The 18,034-nt window shown below is 40.4% G+C and overlaps 1 protein-coding gene across 1 annotated transcript; it reads right to left on the minus strand.

Moving 5' to 3' along the window:
- Nucleotides 1-281: 281 nt before the first annotated feature.
- LOC106657024 (lysine-specific demethylase lid) lies at nt 282-16,263 on the minus strand. The gene is made up of 16 exons (XM_014378268.2): nt 13,066-16,263; nt 10,967-11,183; nt 10,706-10,866; nt 10,361-10,628; nt 10,085-10,287; nt 9,210-9,488; nt 8,645-9,137; nt 8,241-8,563; nt 5,207-5,661; nt 4,867-5,128; nt 3,928-4,756; nt 3,651-3,850; nt 3,365-3,559; nt 2,781-3,290; nt 2,575-2,692; nt 282-2,487 (listed from the first exon to the last, which is right to left on the minus strand). Exons 1-16 carry the CDS (start codon nt 13,537-13,539, stop codon nt 2,327-2,329), a joined length of 5,148 nt encoding a protein of 1,715 aa, XP_014233754.1. The 5' UTR covers nt 13,540-16,263; the 3' UTR covers nt 282-2,326.
- Between the last annotated feature and the right edge of the window lie 1,771 nt (nt 16,264-18,034).

Below are 18,034 nucleotides of genomic sequence, written 5' to 3' on the forward strand. Positions count from 1 at the left end.
ATTTTGGGAGCTCCTCGAGAACCTACCGATGACGACGATCGCAGGCAGTTCGCCGTGCGGGGATGAGCATTGACTCATTTTTTTCTTCTCTTCGCTCGATCTCGGAGATCCGTGATCGTCCTTCGAGTCAATTTTAATTGATTCTATCGTGTATGAGAATGCCTTGAATCTTAATATCGAGCGCTTGGCTCTCGTATATGAAGACTGGAATGATCGTGCATTAGGAAGTTGATCTTCTGGAGGTAAGAATAAACTGAGCCTTGATCGGGCAAAAGACGGCGTTTTTTTTTCAGAGTGATGATAAGTAATATTTTTATTATATTACAATTTTTCCTTTGAAAATCACAATATTTCTCAACGTAATAATTGATAATTTGTCTCTCTATACAGCTATAGGTACAATGACGTTAATATTATAAGTATATAATAATAGATTATGAAGATAATAAAAATAATAGGTTTATAATAATTTTTCGTTTAACTTTCACATTTATGCTATTACCATTTTCTTCTCCGCTTCATAGAAAGTTTTTTTTCATAATAATATTCCATATAGTTTCTAAATTTTTATGACATGTGTGACGGGGCCCCGTGTTATACATGCTTTATGTACATACACACACGCTTGTACGACACACGGTACATACGCGCGCGCGGCGCCCGGTCGCCATAACATCTAACAATTTTTAATCTTTTTTTCTTTTAAATAATACCTTGTATGAACATGTACGAGCTCGCGCTTTTCGGTTAGCATATTTAAGTATTAACTCTTATTCCAAAGTGTGATTGGTTCGTTATATACATTTGATCGAAACTATTTTCTCGTACAATTTTTATATCAAACTCTACATCGGCGTGATAATCTTATTACTTTGTAAAACAATTAAGGTTTAATGAATCAATAAAGTACCCGGTAACAATTAAAGCTAAAACACAGTTGCTCGTTATCATTGACTGATCATACATTTATACATTGTTGCTCTTGTACTCAAATGTCTGTCTATCAAGTTGAACACAATTGAAAAAGGGTTAACAGGGAAGAGAACCATCCATGGATGTTTGCAAAATTCTTTTTTCTAATACTTCGAGATCAATTACTTTTTCAGGACAAATATAACGATATTGTATTATTTCAACTTGATATTTTAATATTTCCCAGTTGAAAAATCATTCATAAAAACATCAGCATCATTATCACTTCAACAGTATAAACATGTCAGGTATTGCCAAATACACTAAAAAAATAAAAACTCGATCAAAATTTATGAATAAAAAAAACAAACATTTCGCATTTCTAAATTGATTTACATACTTAATTGTAATAAATTAATGAAAATTCTTTTTCATTATATCATATATAATTTTGCACATTTTTTAAGTATTAACAAGTAATTTAGTTGCATTCACAGATATAACTCAGTATAGTATTAATATTAATCGATTAGTACCACAAATTTCGTTAAAAATATAGTACTTATGCAATAATTTTTTCAACAAAAGACAACTGATGAAATGTTTTGGTCATCAATGAACAAAGTAAATTTTTCAGTTATAATTTAATGAACAAATGTGATATGCATAATTTATTCAATGCAACAATTTGATAAATTTGCATTATTTTTAATCAAAACTTCAACTCATAATTTATTAAACCAGTTCGATTGCATTTGTGTAGTTAGAAAATTTTATTTGTCAATAAGCAATATCATTTAATATAAGTGAATTGTTTTTATTGGCAAGAGATATAATAATTACTTCAAGTTAGCAACAATTAAAAGATCTCTTACAGGAGAGTTGATCTCTACAATATTTTTTCATTTTTCGTGAGATTTGTTTTACCTCAATGAAATACACGAGACGACCCTGTTAACTTCAACAATAAAGTAATACCTGCAATAACACTAAACCTATAAACATTCATTCTCTTCATTTACACCATACGTAAATTATATACATTTATGTGCATATTCCATCCTAAAACAGTACTCAAAACAGTCAAAATTAGTCAATCACTTGATTACAGCGTGACATTTTTTCCTCACTATTCACGAATGTTACAAGAACATTACAGTCACGCAACCGAAGAAATTTGCATTATTCACTGGATTAGAATGGAAAATATTCAACTCGTATTCTCAAATACATTTTTATCGAAAAAGTATCTAATTCTTTTAAAAAATCGGCTTTCGTATAATTGTTCTCTTGTACGAACTCTGCATGTCTCGACTTTTATATAATATATTTACATCGTGTTCAACATGCATTTCCTAAACTAACAGCCAGAAACTTTGATTGGACAATTTAGTAGATGAAGATTTAGATATTGTCACTTATCGTCTTTTTCCATTCTCTCCGAGTCTGGATCGCGGCAACTAACACAGTGGTAATCTTGATCTTCAGCCAATTCTGTACGATCTAATCCTACACAATACATGTGGAACCACCCATCACAACCTCCATCACATTGGACCCAATCAACTTCTCGACCTATAAAAATAATTCATTAAAACAATATTAATAATTATTCATTTTCGCAAAGAAATTTTGTATAAAAAAGTTAAAATAAAGTATTACCATTTGGCCTTAGACATTTATCAGCAGCACAGTCTTCTTCTTCATCGGAAGTGTCTTGTTTTGTTTTCTTTCTATTACCTACTCTTCGTTTAGGTGCTTTATCTTCTTCTCGTTTAATCTAATGAAAGAAAAAAAGCATGAATTAATAATAATGACTTAAATTCAATTAAATTCACGTCAATTATTTAGTAAATAATTTATTATACCTTGCGTGGTCCACGCCTCATGGTAACTGGAGCTGATTTGGTTTCTTTTGAACCTTTGCGTTTTGCTACAGATTTCTCCTCCACGCTTCGACGTCCGAATTTTTTTGATATTTCAACTTCGTCAGATTTTCTTTTGCGACCTCTTTGCTGAGGTGGCTTTTTATTTCCTAAAGCATCATTGCTTCGATTTAAAGGTGCATAACTGCGGATGCCCTTTATAGATATATTCGTTCGTCGAACGATAGCCCACATATAATTTGTTTCCTCCAGTTCAACTTCCAACAAATCACCTTCCATCATTAATTCTTCTAGGCGTTGTAAAGTATTACTAGACAAAGTTATCACATCTTCTCCAGAGGATTTAGAAGAAAATTTGGATACAGATGAATACGCATGTTCATTACTGTTAAACCCGGAATTGGAGGGCTCATCTTCATCAATTGTAAGAACATCTTCGTCACTGTCGTCCATATCTTCATCTTCATCCATTTTATCTTCATCATCATCTTCCTACAAAATTATTCCAAATTTAGTTCGAGATATTATATTATTTTGGGAGTTTTATTGCATAATTTGATACTTACAGGAACGCTAACACTATCATCTGATTGTGCGCCACTGCCTGTTTGTTTTCTGGAATTTAGTCCAGGATTTTGAGTACTTTTTTTCGTGTCAATAGTTGGTTTAGCTGCTGCTGCTTCTGCTTGTTTCATTTCAGCATGTAATTTATTTGTAATGGCGGCTACATCTTCGGCCGCTAGAGCTTTGCGAGCTCGATCCTATTGTAGAAAAAAAAAAAGGATATTTTATTACTTCATATGTAATATTATCAAATTTTTTAATTAAATAAGTAAATAAATAATCTCTTACCTGCCAGTTCATGGCACGTTCTGTTAGGCATTGTAATGCTTCACCTTCAGGGACTCTAACAGGAATCTTCTGTAGAATTACCAGTAGAGCTAGAATATTTTCTAAACGTGGTCGGCGTGATCTTAAACAACAAGGGCATAAAAATTTGGGACAGGGATTCCCTGCTTGGGGTGCACGGGGAACAGTAACACAAGTTGCGGCTGAAAGTAAAACGAAAATTAAGTTGATTTGATCATACATGAAAAAAGATATTGAGCAAAATATTTAATTTACTTACAATGGAACCAATCTTTACATAATTCACATCTTATCATATTTCCAAATTTAGGCTTGCGACATACACAAAACTTAGCATCTTCTATTTTCATTTTTTCAACATTCCTTTCGCGTAGATTTTTCATTGCCTCCATCTCGCGTTGCTCTGCTAATTTAAATGCTCCAACAACAGCGGCAGAGTCATTTGAATCATCTAGTTTGGTATCACAAATATATACAGCTCCAATTGCATCTTCGCCCTTGTTATTTTTACGGGACTTTACTGAATGAAGACCTACACCAATTCTTGGTGAAAGAACCTCCATTAGTGAATAAGGAGTACTTTTTCTGAGGAAGGTTTTGGCGGTTTTCTCTTTCCATGATTCAGCTTGATCTATTGATGTTTCAAGCATGGGTAAAGCTGGTAAATGCAATGGGATAGCTCGACCTTTACGAACAAGTTCATCTAGAGTATCATAGTAAGGCAATTGATCTCTTCTCTGTATTTCATCAACAACTTTGCACCAATTTTTAGCTTTATTCACCATTTCTTTGAGATTACTTAAATCTGGTAAAAAGGCATCAATACGGTCAGCCTCACGTATTAAATCTTCATATGCAGCAATCGTTTGTCTACTTTCCACTGGTTGGAGATAAAGTTTGGCTTTATCTTCCCAATTATCAATGGCAATCATGAGTGACTGAAGTTTGGCTAAAGAACTTTCAACAGTACTGTGAGGAGGGATGTTCATACCATCTTCTATAAGTTTACCAAGTTCTTGCCTTGTAATTGATTTTGGATCTTCGAATACACCTTTAACTTCTTCTAGCCATTGTAATTGTTGAAGTTTCTTAATTGAACATAAAAGAGACAAAGTTAGTAACAGTAAAAATATTGACAACTTAAGTTCTACAAGTTCAGCAAGAGAAAGATTTGATCGAGTCTTTGACAAAAATTTACCTGTTTAAGATGCGTGAGCTGCGGTAATTCAATGCAAATGGCATCACCGTAATCTATGCATTTTTCTAGTCTTTCTATATCACAATCATTATCAAGTTCTTCCAATTCCTCTGCATCTCTTTGGAATTGATCAACTTGATCAATAATAAATTTCACTCCTTCAGCTTCTTTAAGTTCGCAGGAAAGATTAGAAATTTCATTATAAAATTGTGTTAGTTCTTCAACAGTTAACTTATATTTTGAATCAGCAGATTGTCTAGTCCTATGAATTCATGAAAAAATAATCAGTATTGACAAGCTTATTCATGTACAAAAACTTAAATATGAAAAAATAACAAACCTGGTGCGCTGCTTACTGTTCAGCAACTGCCTGGCCACACTTGCACATTTTTCAGCATCTTGGACGGCAGTTGTTAAAGCAGTCAAAAGCTCACTTTCGGGGAATTTCTTGTGGATAGCCTCTTCCTGAAGCTCTTTCAATTCTGTCAATTCTACTTTTTCACCTTTTGGATCCATAGCTTCTTTGACCCTTGAAGCCCATGAATCAAATGATTCGGCCTTTAGCTTGAGTTTTTGCAACATGTTTGGAAGTTCGTCTAATGTGTATCTATATCTCAATGTATGCTTGTCAGGAGGACATTCGCACAGATCGGCAAAATGCTTGAGACAAACTAATTGCGTTGGCTGACACTCGCAGGTAACCGCGCTAAGGAAGCATGTAGTCTTGCATGCCTCGCATTGTCGCTCATCATCGGGTAACAACTCGAAAGATTCACGTCGTGCCTCAGTTACACCCTGCAACAATGAGCAAAAAAAAGGAATGAGGTTAGGACGGTCTGCATCGTATTGTTTTCAATTAGCTTTGTAGCTTATGTGGAAACACATATTGCGCGAGAATCGACTTGTACACAACGTGCAATGTGTAGGTATTTATTGAACCGCTCATGTAAAATCAAAGATAAGAGTCTCGAGAATAAGATATAGTAGGAGGAAAATACAGAGACCCGAATGATAATTATAGGAATCGAAGATGGTGAATTTAGTATCAGTGGAACAGTCTGTTTTTAGCTCAATTATTATACATCGATAAAAAAAAAATTCGACGCGAGGTAGAAAAGGAGCAAAAGAGCCTGAGAGCGAATCGAGCGTTGGTTTGTTGTTTTGAGAAAAATGCTGAAATCAACCGCCTGGCGCGCGGCAAAGGTACATAACCTATCGTCAATTGAGAGCTCTCCTCGCATAAAAGTCTCTCTCTTATGCATCGTCCGAAGCACTCATCGCCCCCCGAGGAGCATCGCAAAACTCATAAACCGACAATACGCGAGTTACATAATGTTTATTTAGCGCATTATAGCGTTAAATAATGGACAATATGGTTAGTTGGCGCGAGGTGAAAAAAAATAACAAAATGCCTCGTAACGATAAGTACAATCACCCAGGTATGTTGTTGGCCAAAGAGAGAGAGCAAGAGAACAAGAGAGAAAAAAGATATCCACACGCGAGCTGCAAAGCAGCAACAGCCAGCAGTTGTGAGCGAGACAATATTAAGTTTCGTTCTTTACCTCTTTGAGAATATGTTATGGCTGAAGTCACACCACTGATCGACGAACGACGAGGACTCGATTGCCGGATAAGGAAAAATATACGAAAACTCTTTTCGTAAACTCTGTCGTTATACGTTAACGAAAAAACGTAACAGAACGGCACCAAAGCCAGCACCAAGAAACAACGTCGAACGGCAAAACTTTTATGTGCGAGCTCTCTGCGAGTCTCGAACGCGATATCACACACGAATAAACACAGTCGGAAGTGAATTACGAATAATATATGAATAGCTGACTATGTGCACAGCACAGCACAGCACAACACACACATGCACGGAAACTCTTGTGTGGCGAGGAGCTTCTCTCTCTCTCTCTGTGCTGCTCTGGCTCACTGTTGCTATATAGAACTAGGCGCTACGACTGTACGTAAACGAGTGAATTACTGAAAGCGATACATATACAACAACGCAGCGGCGGCGACGGCGGCGGCTGCGGCGGCTAGGCGACATACACTTACACATGTAGATAGAGGCGAGACTCGTAATGACGAACCGAAAAAGTGCAGGCGCGGTGATTCGCCCGAGCGCCGCAGCGAAGCGCTGCTGCAGGTTTTCGAACGATACACAAACCGAGAGCAAAGGAGGAAGAGAGAAAGAGAATTTCAACAAAACGAATAGATCCGAGATCGTGTTTGTGCGCGCGCGCGAGCGCGTCGTTTTTGCACAATTCCACAGAAGTGTCCTTCTCCGCCGCTGCTAGGCTCTTATCGCCCAAGCAACACAACGCACGGTATGCGGCATCTCTCTCTCTCTCTCTCCCTTCCATTTTCCATACGTCGGCTCCCTCCCGCCGTGCGGCTCCGTTCGCAGTCGTCAATTCGCATGGATAATCGCTTTTCTCTCTCTCTCTCTCTCTCTTTCCCTCTCTCCATAGCGGAGCAGCGCACCAATAAAACACGCGTCTATTCGGCCGTATATATAATCCACGATCGGAGTTTGATATTTCTTTCTCTTCTTTTTGCCTCTTTCTTCTCTGTGCTTCTTTTTTTATTTTCGCTCGAGAGAAATATATGTATAATATATAATGACGATGATGATCGCGCGCACGCACGGCTCCAACTTCCCTTTCTGCGTGTGAACATATACGGTCCTCGGGTTCGATTTGTATTTTTTTGTGCGGAATCTGTGCGCGGCGCGAACATCACCCGCACGAGCTGAGAAGAACTTTTCGAGCCTACTTATAAGCGAAGCGCCGTGCGCTAGTAATCTCAATTTCATCGTTGTAACAGCGAGCTGTGTATAAACGTTGCACAACGTTGTGCTTTTTATTATTTGTTTGTGCTGTTTACATCCCATCCCATCGAATGTATCGTTCTTTCATGTTTGACCGTAGCGAGAGAGAGAGAAAAAAAAAACAACAACAAAATCGTAAACACAATTTCTTCGACTAACGAGATAACGAGATAATGCATGTAGTACTTTGTGCATAATAAAAGATGACCTATCTCGAGACTCGCGTTGCGAAGCGGTAATAATCTAATGAAGTATAATGAACGATACTTTACCGCTACTGTAATCGTTTTCAAAAAAATAATCAAAGTTAACGAAACTATGTCCACTTTACGCGGAAAAAAGGAAACGTATTTTTTAGCGCGTGTATAGAGCGATATTTCTGAGAACGCGAACTGTGATTGTGTCCTATTGAACGTGAGTTTCTTTTTGCATTAGGGGATAGAAAAAGAAAACAAAGTCAAGAATGTAAAGAACGCGTGCGTGATTGAGAGAGATGGTCGTAAAAAAATTGTAAACAAAGAATATCTAAAATACGTACCCATTCCAACAGGTTCTTTCTGAGCTTCTTTTCGTCTTGCACCATCCGAAGCATATCGTGATAAGTAGCAGTGGCGATGCCTATATCCAGATTCTCCGGTTCTAGTGACATTTTGCACACGAGTTCGTCGTGAGAAAATACACAGAATCTTCGCAGATTTGAGTAGTGGGCTATGCACTCACGGCCGATTTCGATCCAGTCGGCGGGAGCGAAATTCACGGCTTCGGCGAAATTGTAGCCCTGATTGAAACCTGCGTGATAGGCTCTCGGGAAAGTAACGACAAACTCACCAGCGTGCTGATCAGTTCTAAATACTGGTACACCTATGAACAAAATCGCATTTTTGTTATGCACTCAATAACTCAATGTATATGAATATTTTTAAAGTGTAAATAAATTTTTACCTTCACTCATTAAAATACTGGGATTCATGATAGTGACTAACTGATGCAAGAGATCTGGCTGACTGTGGAAGAGTTCTGGAGCTGCTGATTTCATGGAGTGTTCAAACTTTTCAGCTTCTGTGCCGGGTACACCATACCATGTTTTTGGTTCACCCCAATGTAAATAATTAATTGAGTAACTCCAGTGATCTTCATTGTGCCAACAGAATGTAGCAAAGCACATGCCCACATACATCCATGGGACTTTCATTCCACTTATGTCAGCATTAATATGGCCAAGTACACTCTCTGGTAGTACAGGTAAATTATTTAGGTTCCAAGCTGATTCAGCATATTCTTGATCGCAAGTAAACAGATTAACACTTGTTTGAGTTGGAAATCCTGAGCCATGATCCATTGTGTGTAAATCAGCCCCATACTCAACAGTTACATCTTCATCAATGGAGGAAACTATTCGCCAAAATTCTTTCTCAACTAAATCTGGGGGAACCATCTTTGGAAAAAAAAATGAAAAAAATGCTGTAGTTTTGAAAAATTTACCTGAGTATGAAATAATTCAACTTACATGAACTGGCATATTAAAGTAATCACTCTTGAATTGATCTGCCATTTCTCCAAATTGTTGTAATGTATATTCTCTTTGAGCTTGTTCAAAGCCAAAAGCTTCCATAGGTTTTGAAACTTCTTCAGCCACACATTTTGGACATCTCCAATCACCTTTTGGTATTTCTGATAACGGTGGAAGTAAGCAAAAAGTATGATAGCTGTCATCACAGCCATCACACAATAGCATGTTTTCTTCGTTATCACCTTTACCACAGTTATGGCAGATGTATTTTGCAAGCTGTAAAATTAATTGGTATTGAACTTTTTCTTGATTTTGAGAGAAAACATTGAAATAACATGACAACTTTTTTAGAATAAAAAAATTGTATGGACAAAGGTTATAATATTTTTTAAAATAAATATGTCTTTAAAAAATATCAAATAACTTTCAACAAGTTTTCTAAATATTTCTCTGAAAGCTCTATGGCAACCTTCATTTTGATACTCTTCAGGTTCTAATAGAGCATTTTAGAGAAATATTTGATAAAAGTTTTAGAAAATACATTTAAAAATTTTAATTTTTAGCTGGGGTATGGATCTCCTCAAAGCAAGAAGATACAGAAAAAGTAAGGTTGAGCTTTCTATCTTTTTTTTTTTGAACTAATGGACCAGAGAAGGCGCCACAGCTTTGTATTAGTCTTTTTACTAGAAATTTATTACTATTTATTACTAGAAATAACTAAAAAAGAAATGTCTTAAACCAATAGCAATATTTTGGATCATCAAGAAGCAATATTTATATTTAAGACTTAATTTAAGAGACAATCAAATTTAAAATTGTTCTATGAAACATCATCTCCTTTAGATATAACTAATGAAATCTTTTAGACTTACAGGATCAAATTCATATGTCATCTTGATTCCCCTTGTTTTGTTTGAAGCTTTCTTAGATTCTTTGGTATTTGGTATGCCAGGGTATTTGGGACCAGCTCCGTAACATTGTAGTTTCTTCAATTCCTTGCTGTTTTCTTTATTATCTTTTTCTGTTTTTGAGCCTCTTGTTCGCAGGGTTATTTTAGATTCTGAACCATTTTTGCCTAAATTAACATAACGTAATGTAAGTAAACATGAAATTATGACGAGATATGAACTGTATCTAGGAATGCTTACCTTTGGTTTTAGATTCTGTTACTTGAATATTGTCTTTAGTATCTACATCCATAACATTATCTTTACAGTCCATATCATATTCTTCTTTGCAGTCTTCCTGTTTTATGGGAGACGAACAACCATTTTGTTTGTCATCTTGTCCAGAAAATCTTTTAGAACGTCTGGAAAACTTCTCTTGAGGAGGTTTGATTTGTTGACGAGAAATTATGCCATGAGGTTTATAATCTCTATCATTTTTTTCATTAACATCAGTGTCAGGATCAGTTTTCTGAATGGTTTTAATTAATTTTTAGTATTAGTATTTTCAAGATATGAAATAAAATTTAAAGAAATATTTATACATACAAGATTTGCTAAAATTTTTCCCTGTTTAAATACGTCAAATGGATATAAAATTCTTTCATAGTGATTTTTAAGAATACTGCCTACACTCCTTCCAGATGGATAGCCCATTTTGTTAGCTATTTTAGCCCATCGTCTTTCTTTTGTCACTGTTTCGATACCACCTAAAAGCAAAGAATACCCAAATGTATCAAACCATTTCAGGACAATGATAAACCAAAAATTTTCTTTGAATAAAAATAAGAACAATCTCATGTCAATTACCTTCATCTGTGACAATACGATGAAGTGAATACAAATCAAGAGCCTTACGCTCAACCAGGGGAATCTTCAATGATGAACCCTGAAGTTCCCAAAACTTTGCTATCTGGTCAAGAAAGTTGAGCTTGATGCGAGTCTTCGCCTCGAGCTCGTTGAGTCTCTGTATTCTCGGTACGAATTTGAACTTGTCGACGTCCACGGCGAAGGGTGGCCTCCAAGCCTGTAAAAAAAAGAGAAAAAAAAATTGACAATCGCATCGACACTCCCGTAGCTCTGAGCTAATCGATAAGAAAAGGATACAAGTACTAAGACGATGAGTGCGTCCGCGCATAATGTTCTATGTATCGCATCGTGTGTCCCTGTATAGTGTACCACCATGTGAAGATGTGTGAAAAAAGTGTATTTTACATATAGATTTTCATGGTCTGATAAGCGGTGTAATGTAGGATGCTATGTGAGTTTCATAATCTTGCGTGAGAACAAGAGGCGCGCATTGATCATTTTCCTCGCTCACCGTGACTCCATGGCATTGCAAGTACCAAGTCGCACGCAGTCAGTCTCTCGCTCTCCCATGAGATTTCCTTCGAATTCTCTTAGCTTTGCATCTTACAGCTTCATACATCATAGGGCTGACAGGGCAAAGAGAACCGCATTCGGCGCGGGTTCTCCGCGTATATATAGCTCGACACGAAGAGAGTTGAAACGAGGAGCAGCGTCAGCGCCGAGGGACAAGCAGGTTGGTGACGCAACGCGCAACCGACAGGGAAAAAATGGCCGAGGTGTAGAGAGCACGGCAGCTCAACAGCAGCGGCGGCGGCGGCAGCAGTTCTCGTTCTCGATCTCCCTCTCGCTCCGGTCGCGCGCGCGCTGCATACAGAAGAAGAACAAGAGGCGTCGAGTGCAGTGCCCGTAAAATTGTCCAAAAGTTTTCCAAAAGTCCGACGACGCCTCCGCCGCGCAACTCCAGCGCAACTACTACCGCACATAGTATACGTATGCCAAATAATAGCACTACGCACAAGTGATACCTATACGCCGTAAGGAGGATATTTATACGCGTATTTCCGTTTTGAGGCGAGTGCCGAATATCCGTCGTCGTTGCAACAACGAGCCGCAGGCTCCGTTGATGTTGAGGCGCAATGGATGCACATAATGGATACACAGTACCAACACGTATGCATTATAAAACGGCAGCCTAGCACTAGTATAGTGCCAGAGAGAAAGGGAACCACGAGAGCGAGAGAGAGAAAGAGAGAGAAAGCGCCTGGTGATGTACTATATCGTACATTTCATGTCAATGCTATATAACACGCAAAAGACAACCATGGCAGCTACCTTATACTATCTCTCCCTTACATTATGAGCGTTAGCACCTTATGTACGCGATTACGCACGGAAGGTATACGAGGCCAAAGGCTGCGATGCACACGGGGGATTTAAAGGGCATCGCCGCCTGCGCTGCAACTCCGAGCGAAATTGCAGCGAGCGAAAAAAGAGAACGAGGTAGAGGTAGCAACAAGAATGGGAAAGAAAGAAAGGAAGAAATCATGGAGAGAAAAAAACACTGCGATGCGCGTCGTGTGCGCGGGGCTCTGTGTGCACAGCCGTGTACGGTGTACGTCGTGTACTATAAGTTGGACGAATGTTGTACGCGATATAGATTATTGTACGTATGAATTTACGACCGCGAAGGGTCTCAGGGTCTCTCTCGTTATTGTTGTTGTTGTCGCTCGTCGCAATCGTAAACCATTTACATAAATAATATAACGGGTTTAAATTTTTGGTACGATATAGCTAAGGCGGTGATGACGATGGGCAGGCAGCCAAAATCCCATATCGCCATGAACGAGAGAGAGAGAGAGAGCACACTGATATTTCATGAAAAAAAAAGAGAGAAAGAGACAGAGACGGAAGCACACTTCTTTAGTCATGGTAGCACACCGAGCTTAGACGATAGCGGGTGAAAGTGACTCCGATCGAGCCTTCTGAATTCGTCTGCGCGCTCTGATGTATGGAGAGATGTAGTAGTAGATGTATAAAATGTCTGTGTCTGTGTGTGAGTGCGAGTAATGTGTACTTACATTAGACTTAATATTACTTACAGCAGGCGGCTTGATTTTGCAAATGCCCGCTTTCTCGGCGATGGGCCTTATCTTGGCGATGTAGGCCAGAGGATCCTTGAACTCCTCGGCGGTGGGCTCGAACACTGGTGCCTCGGGCGGTGGCTTGAACTCGAAATCCTGAACACGCGGCGTAGGCCCCGCTGCTGCTGCTGCTGTCGCGGGCGTCGTGCCCGTAGCCGCCGTCGTCGTCGTCGTCGTCCCAGATAACGACGAGGTGGAACTGTTCATCGCACTGGCAGCTTTGCCCGACGATGGCGTCCATCCGGTAACGACGTCATCGGCGGCCGACTCCTGTATCTGGGCCATCGCGGCAGCCGCGGCCACGGCAGCGCTCCTGTTGGGTCTCTGATTGTTATTGTTATTTTCACTGGTCGTGGTCGTCGTCGTCATGGTCGGTCCGCTGCTCTTGCTCTCGGGCGAGCGCTGACCCTTGGCGCTCGGCTTCGCAACCATGATCTCTCACGTTATTATTTACTGCAAAATCACTTCTATTATACACGCGCGCGCGCACCGCTGCGCGTTCTTTTTTTCTGTCGTCCCCCCGCGTTCACGTGAGAGAGTACTACGCGCTTTTCTATATTGTTTAATGTCTCTCTGTTGACGATAAAGACGCGCTTCGCCAAGAAGCGTCCTTTTTACTCGTGGTGTGCGCGTAATAACCTTATGCAGTGGGAGGCGCTCGGGGGTCAAATGTAACGAAGCCACGCACCAACTCTATACAACACCGCGCGCACATAGACACACGGCACACCACTCACTATTACAATAATGTTCACGCCGCGCACCTTACACCTAATATCAATAATCGTTTTACACACGTATTCGTTAGAGAGTCCGCGAGCAATAAACAAATGTGTGTACAAACGCCGAATTATTAGTGTGTCCGGACGCGCTGGCGCACTGGCCTCAAATGGTACGTACGCGTGCACACACTGACTGACTGCGGCTGGCTGGCTGGCTGGCTCGGCTGGCTCTTGCCAGGCGGAGAGAGAAAGAGAGAGAGACGGAGCGAAGCCTATACACTTACACTATACAGCAACAGAGCACAGCACAGCACAGTTAGAAAGAAAGAGAGAGAGCGATATAGTCACGTAGTCCACAAGCACTCTATAACACCCGAATACGAACGAACGAGAGAGCCAGAGCTCTGCTTATGCCTCTATGCGCGCACTAGCGATTGATGCTGCTACTGTTAATGTTGCTTATGACGATACTACGACGGAGCTTCGACTTGAAGAGCGTATACGAGAAGCATGGGCACGAGCTCGTCGTACGTTGCAGGCGGCACGAGACAGCGGCAGCGTTGTGCATATTACTCGAGGTCGTCGCAGGCTGCGTAATTCGCATTTCCACACTGCACGCACCGAGAGCGTACCGAGGATAGTAGTATAGAGCAACTACACGGCCTCAGCACACAGCTCTCTATGTGCGCGACTATTGTATGCGTGCCGCGTGCCGTTTGGCAATTTTTTTTCTCTCTGTCTTTTATCAAAATGTTTTTTTTTTTTTTTACTTGTAAAAAAACTCGCGACTATCGCGCGCGCGAGTCCGGGCTTGCGATCTCGACGATCCTCGCGTGCGACTTCTCGCGGATCACTTGCAGGATGTCGATGACGATGATGACTATGACGACGCGATCGGGGAACAACAATTGTTAAACGCGATAATATGCTGCACTGTGCGCGCGATACACACTGACGTCGTCGTCGTCGCTGTCGATCTCTAGTGCACGACTATCCCGCTGCTTGACCTGCTTCGTGGTATTATACGTATAAATCTCTGCTGTGTCTCTCTAGTGCACACGAGAGATGATCCGCGTATATCTCGAGCTTATTGCATCCGCGAATTTCTCGAGGTGCGTCGACCAAAAATTGACTGTTACGGCTGGTGCTGCTGCTGTTGATGCAAGCCACGAACACGCACGCACGCACGCAATTGTAATGTCGAACGGGGGGATGTCGTGTTCGACTTTTTTATATACGCACCACACACAGAACGTTTCTTTCTCTCTATTATTGTAACTTATATATTTGTCACTTTCGCGTGCTTTCGATCGACGAGAGCGAGGCTCGTCGTCGTCACGCTGAGATTTCAAACAAATGTTATAGATACTCGCGAGTTCGCACTGAAAGCACACACACGCCTCCTCGACGTCTTTCTTCTTCTTCCTCCTCTTCTTTTCCCTACTTCTATCGCTCGCAATGCGAATGAGAATCGAGAGAGAATCTTCGGTTTGTCAAAAAAACGCGTGTGCTGTGCAACTAACACGATTGCTGCCTGCTGCTGCTGCTGCGAGGCGTCGAATTTTCAACACACGTACGCACGCACGTCTATACAGAGGAGGCAATCACGTATCGCTCGCTCGCCGTCTCTCTCTCGTAAATGCATACACTGCTGCTGCACCTACACATATACATAACGCAGAGACCTAGCCTATATAAGACACAACATTTGTCAGTATAGTATGCGCACGCCTCGCAAATTGCACAAGGTAAAGAGAGAGAAGAGATCGTTCGTACGTCCACCGAGTAGCAGCACCGACCGACCGACACACCGTGATATGTTATTTCTTCTTCTCCTTTTTTTTTGTACCTTCGTCACCTCGACGCGATATAATTGTGTGTGCATTCGTTAACTAGTGCACTCGTTGACAATGAGATAATTCGTCCTCGGAGTGAAGAACTTGCGCCGAACGTAATCGCGAAGCTTACACCATTGTCGCGAGCACGTCGGTGTACTTACGAACGTAAATGTGGACGTTTTCGCAAGCAAAAAAAAGGGAGGAAAAATACGGCCTCGTGCACGGGGACAGTATGTTATTGTATGGACATGGCATTATTCGAGTAAGCTATACCAGTATAGTGTCCATAGTGGAAGGTCTCTCTCCTTCTTTTTCTTTCACGCGTATACATCATCATAACCAAAACTCCGAGTTTGTCTCTTTTTAGCTCGTTGAAGACAAGCGGTTTAGTCGGTGCGGGAGCCACATGCGCGCCGTGCTTCAATATATTTTACGGAGAACGCACGAAAAAAGCCTAGTAGTTTTTAAACACGCATACACTCACACACGTGCATATATGCGTATATAGCGTACTACAATATCGTATTCTGTTACTTTGACTTTAGTTCGGCGAGTCAAACGGTGCGCTTGCGCGTACTGTATACGGCGACATTGTATAGTATTAGTCATTTTACTACCTGCCGCTAGCTAGAACGCCGACTATATACGACATTTGGTTTGGTGTTGGTGAGCAGGTCGAGCTACATAATATTGACAATGGACGATTAACTCCATTCTCGAGTAAGACATTCAACACTCGACTTTTTCTTAAGGATTTTGGTCTACGAATCGTCTTCTTTTCAATCGAGCTAATACCCTAATAATATCATTATTATTATTATTATCAATTACTTTTTTGCGTAGCCCCGAGATCGTGCAATAGCATCGCAGGATGTCGTCAGTCATCAACAAGTTACGACTTGCTTGCCAGTAAAAAAAGAATTTGCACAGAATCCGCTTGCAGTTACAGCTCGCTCGCTCGCGCGGATTCGTGGAGACTGATAACGACGCGCGTTTGGTTTCGAGACGGTCAAGAACTTTAAATACCCTCGACAACGAGAATCGTTATATCCCGCACGATGATGAAACTCGAGCCCGAAAACAGAAAAATTGAAAGCCAATTACCGACCCTTCGGCATATGGTGGGGCGACGAGACAACGAGACGTTGCACCGATGAATATATAGGGGTGGGTAAACTTACGGAGCGACAGATGCGGTGTTTATGCGCGCGCCACCACCACCACCGTCACCGTCATCCCCTCCGGCTTGTTTATGACTGTGTGTGTGTGTGTGTGTGTGTGTGTTTTCTCCGTGAGTAGTCAACGTTCGATCAGAATATACAACTTCGTGTTTATTTACACTCGCACGCACGTCGATCGTTAAACGAAAGAGAAAAAATTGACAGTTGCGACGCGTGCACACGTGATTAAAAAAAAAAAATGTACAGAGAGTCGTTGAATCAAATCAACGCTAACTCATGACTATATGTGTGTCATTATCCCCAATATTTACAGCGGCAGTCGAGATTCTCTCGACGGAGACACACTATATAGGTTGCATAATCAGGAGAGGAGTAGTCGTTCGTTGACCCCAAATTGATGCGACAGCTGCAGCAGCCATGAGCCAATGTATACACACACACACACACACACATCACAGAGACAGCAGGCACACGCACACACGCGAGCGCTTAGATCCCTTTTTTATTTCTATGTGCGTAACGTAATAAAATGGCATCGAGTCGACTCCATTGGAGCGCGTATGGCGTGCAGTACTTTAATTTTTAAAATTCAATGCACGGAAATTAGATGCTCGTAACACTACCTTTATATTTTCGTGGGGAAAGCTGAGAGTATATAATTAGTATCCGCTCGTTTGCGGATGTAGCCGTGATTTGGAGTACGGATAAACAACTTTGGACAGCTTCGACGTTTGGATTAAGCAATGCTTCACACGTGCAACGTTTGTGTATCGTTGAATTTTGATTGATCGATTACTCTTTCCACGGCGAGCGGGTAAAATGGTGTTAAAAAGAAAAGTAGTCAAAATTTTATTGAGTTAAGGTGTAATTTCTCGCATCATTGTGATAATCGAACTATTGTTCTACGATTTACCTTGCGAAACGCAAACAACGCGAAAATGTTATTGCACACTAATTGATAGACGATGATTTTTTGAAAAACATATTTCAAGATATCTACCGAGGCGCTTTAAGTTTTTATTCTTCCGATACAAGTTGTATACCAATTAGTATTAGTATAACCGACGCTCGTTTGAATTTAATTGTAATTTAATTGGCGATTTTAATTGCGTGCGCGTAAAATTTCATTTATGATTTATTTTTCATACAAACGAACATGCCATAAGTAAAATGAATCATACAAAAC

This window comes from Trichogramma pretiosum, unplaced genomic scaffold (genome assembly GCF_000599845.2).
Source record: "Trichogramma pretiosum strain Unisexual culture from Peru unplaced genomic scaffold, Tpre_2.0 scaffold1, whole genome shotgun sequence".
In the NCBI taxonomy this organism is placed as follows: domain Eukaryota; kingdom Metazoa; phylum Arthropoda; class Insecta; order Hymenoptera; family Trichogrammatidae; genus Trichogramma; species Trichogramma pretiosum.

Coding starts and splice junctions, on each gene's coding strand:
- LOC106657024 (XM_014378268.2), bottom strand. CDS start 13,539: ATGGTTGCGAAGCCGAGCGCCAAGGGTCAGCGCTCGCCCGAGAGCAAG. Junction 5,662..8,240: donor GAAAGAACCTGTTGGAATGG/GTACGTATTTTA, acceptor TCATTGTTGCAG/GGTGTAACTGAGGCACGACG. Junction 3,560..3,650: donor AACGTGCCATGAACTGGCAG/GTAAGAGATTAT, acceptor TTTCTACAATAG/GATCGAGCTCGCAAAGCTCT.